Raw genomic sequence first — 5593 nt, 5'->3', positions numbered from 1 at the left:
TGTGTACAACTCTGAACCTCTAGTTATGACTAACAACATGGAGGAACATTGCTATTTGCTCTTCCATAGTGATGTGGATGCTATCTTCTAGCAGCCTCCCTGCTCCTGAACGTCTGCACAAGCCTGGCGAAAGGTGCTCTTGTCGTTCGAAGCATCCACAGAGCCTTTGTGTCGTTGCAGTTGTAGATGTAATTCAGATTCTCTATCCTCTCCTGATCCCGGATTAACATCGGACCATATTGGATGAGAGGTTTGTCATTCCAATGAACAACTCTCTTATGGACCAGCAGGATGCAGGCTTGAACCACAACTATCTCCTGATCCCGGATTAACATCGGACCATATTGGATGAGATGTTTGTCATTCCAATGAACAACTCTCTTATGGACCAGCAGGATCCAGGCCTGAACCACAGCTATCAGCGCTGCTGCCTGAACTAGAAGCTTTGTCTGTTCATCCACAACCTAAGCGACATCCATGATGCGGTCAAGAATGGCTCAATCGACCCTAAACGGTCCTATCGAACGACCTAACAAAGGAGGGAGAGGGGGTAGCTTACCAGCTTCGGGGGTAGGGGAGACATGGTCGAGAGGAGGATGGCCAGACGGAGTCGAAGAAGAATGGGAGAAGCAGTTGTCGCTGCCGGGGAGTGCTGCTACCGCCACCAACACCGTCGTCGCAGTCGCATATCTGAGTCGTCGCCACCGCCGGTGCCAATAACAGAGGAGGGTTTGTCCTAGAGCCAGGGGTGAGCGAGTAAATGGGGTGGTCAGGGTATATTTCGCGCCATCCCGCCTCCGTTGATTTCCCCCTCCCGCCTTCTCCGACCGAATCCCCCCGCACCACGCCACCCCCCTCCGTCGATTTCCCCCTCCCACCTTCTCCGACTGAATCCCCCCTGCACCGCGCCCTACACCGCGTCTTGCTTTTGCGCCCGGCTCAGCTTGGCTTAGTGGAAACGGTCGATTCAAGCGTTCCCAGCGAGTTAGGCTCTCGGGTGCTTTAAGTTTCGCGCCGATGCGAGTCGGCCTGTTTACACACAACCAAACAACCTATTTTCATCCGTCGGGGCCTGATTGGGTATGCAACCTACCAAACGTATCACTCGTGTCTCCATTGGGCCGCCTGCCTTGGGTCGATGTGTTCAGTCCCGATTGATCCAATGGACGGCTGCGATTTGTTCAGATCCATCAGGTGGACGGTCCTAAACGCATCGCGAGTTCCATACCCAGCACAGTAGAAGCCAGCAGCGCAACCCACCCAACTCTCTCTTCCTCTCTCCTGAAGCCCGACCCGGCAGTTGACGCCCAGCTCCAACAACACCGGTGATCCCCTCCTCCGGCGTGGGCGACCTTCCTCGGCTATCGTCCCCGCGTCGCCCTCCACATCCACCTTTTCTTCTGTTCCGACGCAGCCATGGTAACCAACGCGATTACGTCCGATCTTGACCACCTTGCTAGTACTTTCCTTATTTGTTCCCCTCCGAATTGGGGCGTCTTTACCACCTGAGATCGCACTAGATCCCACTCTGATTTCCGCTCTTTTTTCTCAGAATTACATCATCGGCGCCTTCAAGCCGCCCTGCGACATCTTCGTGACCTTTTCCGATGAGAGGAGCCGGAAGCAGGTGCGGCGGTCCCTTCGGCTGCACGTTCTTCGTGTTCAGGAGAGGTCGCTTGGTTCTTGGACTGATTCTCAGCCTTTTGATTCTTAACCGCAGGTTGCAGTCAAGAAGGATAATGGGAAGACAACCATGGTGCCGGCGTTCCAGAGCCTGGAGACCATAGCCGGAGAGGTACTGACGGTGGTGTTCCTTGCCTGCCGCTTGTTTGTTCTAGTGTGTGAGGTCGACTGTTGGCATGGATTCGTGATTAAATGGTTTGCAGGTATCAATAGCGCCTGTTCCTGGTAAAAGGATTGAGCACATGGGTGTTAAGATTGAGCTGCTTGGACAGATAGGTAAAGTCTATGCTGCTCCTTCAAATGCTTCCTTGATGTGATTAGGTTAAGTGCTCTGGTGCTGGTGCTAATTGATCTGTAGGATGCTGTGTTACGTTCTTAGAAATTAAGCATAGTTATTCTTCCAGATTGCTGACTGCACTATTTATTTGTAAATGCTATTCTGAAATTTCATTACCATGAGAAATTGTAGGATTTCATTGCTGGGAAACTGCAAAAAATATTGTTCCTGAGCACCAATCTAACTTTTGTTTATCTCTGTCCACTCATAAACTACTTTTCAACACTTCAGGTCTTGCTAGGTATTAACATTATTGTCTGTGTTCATTTTTATTACAGAGTTGTATTTCGACAGAGGCAACTTCTATGACTTCACTTCACTGGGTAGGTTCTTTCGTGAAGTAATTTTCAACACTAGTACAGTAGGACAATAACCTTCCTTCCAAGATATCCTCTGTGCTGTTCACAATTATTGCTGTCTGTTCCTTCTCTTTTGCTAGCACGCTTTGAATCTTGCTATCCTTTAGAAACACATTGTTTACTAATCCCAAAAATTATCTTCAAAATCTCTCTGATACTTGCGCCTTATGAACAAAATTTGTTGTTCTCATCTTGCTTGTTATGTGTACTCTGCTCATTAAAGTAAAGAAGTATAATGAAGTGAACAGTGTATATTTGTTTGGCCCTCAGATGATGTGTAGCTTACCGCCGCTCGATCTAAGTTACCTACCTTATTGTTTTTATAAGTCCATTTCATCACCTGAAGTGCCTTTTTCTGTACATGCAGTGCGTGAGTTAGATGTTCCTGGTGAAATATATGAAAGAAAGACATATCCATTTGAGTTCTCTACTGTTGAAATGCCATATGAGTCATACAATGGAACAAATGTCAGACTGAGGTAAGAAAGAAATCTACTCCCTCCATCCCATAATATAAGATTTTATTACAACACTCACATATTGGTTGTAGTAACATCTTATATTATTATGGGATGGAGGAGTAAAATACTTGCATTATGCTTTGCACATCTCATAACAAAGAATAGTGTGCATTCTGTTCAGCATCAAAAACTAAATTAACACCATCTCTGAAGACTTAGTGCGTACTTGTTATGCTTGCAGGTACATCCTGAAAGTGACGATTGGTAGAAACTATGTCGGTAATATTGTGGAATCTCGGGATTTCTGTGTAAGTTTCATCTCATGGATCTTCCATGTGTCTGTCACCGTAACTTTGTTTGGTCTAAACTTGGACCGCCAATAGTCTAATTCTGGTTATCTTATGGAAAGTTGAGTATAAGAATGTCCCCTGATATATATATACTCTCATGTGTTCGACGCTATTTTGAGTTGTTCTTTAGTGGTTACAAGGAAATGCATATCAGGTTTTAGTCTTTGATGTTTTACGTGGATTACCTAGTGTTCGATGTTCTTTAATGTTTTTGTTTTCAGGTAAGAAACTATTCTCCTCTTCCTTCAATCAATAACAGCATCAAGGTTAGTCCTAGTAACTGGATGTGTTAACTTATTCTCAAGTTTATAATTTAAAGTGTTTCGGTTGTTTGTTGGACTAAGTGATACGCTTGGAATAGGTCAATTATGGGCTTATGGCTTGGTCATGCCCTACTTACCTGTTAATATTATCATGTGTTCCTTGTTCAAATTATCTCGGTGTGCCGTTTAGTCAAGTTCTGAAATAAAACTTGTAATAATAATAATAATAATAGCTTAAAAATGGAAGGGACGTAACATACGATCTTACCTGGTCAAATACTGGAAATGATGGTAGCACCAGTTCAACATCATTCTTGAAGTCACAGTGATCACTGGACAAGTTAACAATGACTTTGATCTTCTTGAGAACAAAGTGTTAGCAGGCAGCAGTTTGTACCAAATAAGGGGTAATAATGGTTCTACTAGCGTGCTACAGTGAGGACTGTCCACTCGGACTCAAATGTTCATGTTCCTCCTGTTGATATTTTTTTATCTACTAAAAGCTTACTTGTGTTTTCAAATTTTCATGGTGATACTCTAACAAGCTGATTGCTGGAGTACTTTCTCGATCTACTTTCGTCAAATGCAACATCTAATTGTAGTTTGCATGCGTCGTTTCCTCCTATATTCTTTCAGATGGCAATGAACTAGCCACTTCTTGATATCCTTGGCTTCTAGTGTAAATTGTGGTGTTCAGAGTGCTGGAGCCTAGAGTTAATGTGCTCGACCTTGTACTGCGATTACTAAAACTGATCACTGCTTTCAGATGGAAGTTGGAATTGAAGATTGCCTGCATATTGAGTTTGAGTACAGCAAAAGCAAGTAAGATCAGTACAGTATGCCAGTCTGGCAGTATGTTCTTTTTGTCACCCAATTTAGCACAATCAGAGTATTGATCATCTTCTGGTGGATCATTGCCTTATTCAGGTACCATCTCAAGGATGTCATTGTAGGAAAGATCTATTTTCTTCTAGTCAGAATAAAGATAAAAAACATGGAGCTTGAGATTCGCCGCCGGGAATCAACAGGATCAGGTCCTAACACATATGTTGAGACTGAGACACTTGCTAAATTTGAGCTGATGGATGGTGCCCCAGTCAGAGGTATATTACACATTTATTCTACTGTACCTTTCTAGCGTTGCTTTCTAGGTTAGCTCCAAATCTTTGAACGACATATATACCTCAAGTAGTGGCCATTGAGGTATCATGAACTCATAATTACTTATCAAATACTCCCTCCGTCCCAAAAAGCTTGTCTTAGATTTGTCAAGATACGGATGTATCTAGACACATTTGGTGTTTGATACATCCGTATCTAGATAAATCTAAGGCAAGCTTTTTGTGACGGAGGTAATACGTTGTCCATACTGTGTGCTGAGTTCACTGAACAACCATTTTACAGGAGAATCTATTCCAGTAAGGCTATTCTTGACTCCATACGAGCTAACCCCGACTTACCGCAACATAAACAACAAGTTCAGTGTCAAGTACTACCTCAACCTGGTCCTTGTGGATGAGGAAGACCGGAGATACTTCAAGCAGCAAGAGATAAACATGTTCCGCCTTGACGAAACTCCACAGCCTTCATAGACATCTACCGCTGGGAACCTGGCCTGAATCGTGTGTTGCAAGAGTTAGCAATTTGGCATCCTGTTATGCTGTATATAACTCTCCAGGAGAGCATGCAGTGCAGTTCCAATGTACCGTGCGCCGTCACTTGTTACGCCTTTTTCATAGCAATCTGGTTAGATACAATCACTGAAATGCTGGATTGCTGACTTTTGGCCATTTTCATTTCCGCCCTCTTGTGAGACATTTTTTTCCTTAGACGCTTGTGAAGCATCTTGAGATAACCAATTGTATTTGATATTTGCTTCATGTTGTGTAGGTCGTTAGGCTATCGACGCTCAACCGATTTTTTTATTATTCTTTTCATGTGATTTGGAGTCAGCAGATTTTCGATACATTTTTGTTGTCTTTGTGAGAGAAGTCCATATTACCCCCCACAGCTCATACGGCAACCCTACGGAACGACCAATATCCACGAGGCCATGACACGGGTAGGAAGGAAGCAAGCAAACCGAAGTAACGGAAACAACCAGCTAGCAATGACACCAACAGCTAAGGGCATCTCCAAG

At 44.0% G+C, this 5593-nt stretch overlaps 1 protein-coding gene across 1 annotated transcript; it reads left to right on the top strand.

The window, feature by feature from the left end:
* Positions 1 to 1175: 1175 nt before the first annotated feature.
* LOC123096950 (vacuolar protein sorting-associated protein 26A) lies at positions 1176 to 5390 on the top strand. The gene is made up of 11 exons (XM_044518742.1): positions 1176 to 1419; positions 1553 to 1627; positions 1721 to 1795; positions 1887 to 1959; positions 2299 to 2343; positions 2747 to 2858; positions 3082 to 3148; positions 3412 to 3456; positions 4220 to 4275; positions 4381 to 4556; positions 4858 to 5390. Exons 1-11 carry the CDS (start codon positions 1417 to 1419, stop codon positions 5043 to 5045), a joined length of 915 nt encoding a protein of 304 aa, XP_044374677.1. The 5' UTR covers positions 1176 to 1416; the 3' UTR covers positions 5046 to 5390.
* Positions 5391 to 5593: the final 203 nt, after the last annotated feature.

This window comes from Triticum aestivum, chromosome 4D (assembly GCF_018294505.1).
Source record: "Triticum aestivum cultivar Chinese Spring chromosome 4D, IWGSC CS RefSeq v2.1, whole genome shotgun sequence".
Taxonomy (NCBI): Eukaryota; Viridiplantae; Streptophyta; class Magnoliopsida; order Poales; family Poaceae; genus Triticum; species Triticum aestivum.
The sequence above is the reverse complement of the archived record's forward strand: the minus strand, read 5'-3'. Positions and strand labels throughout refer to the sequence as shown.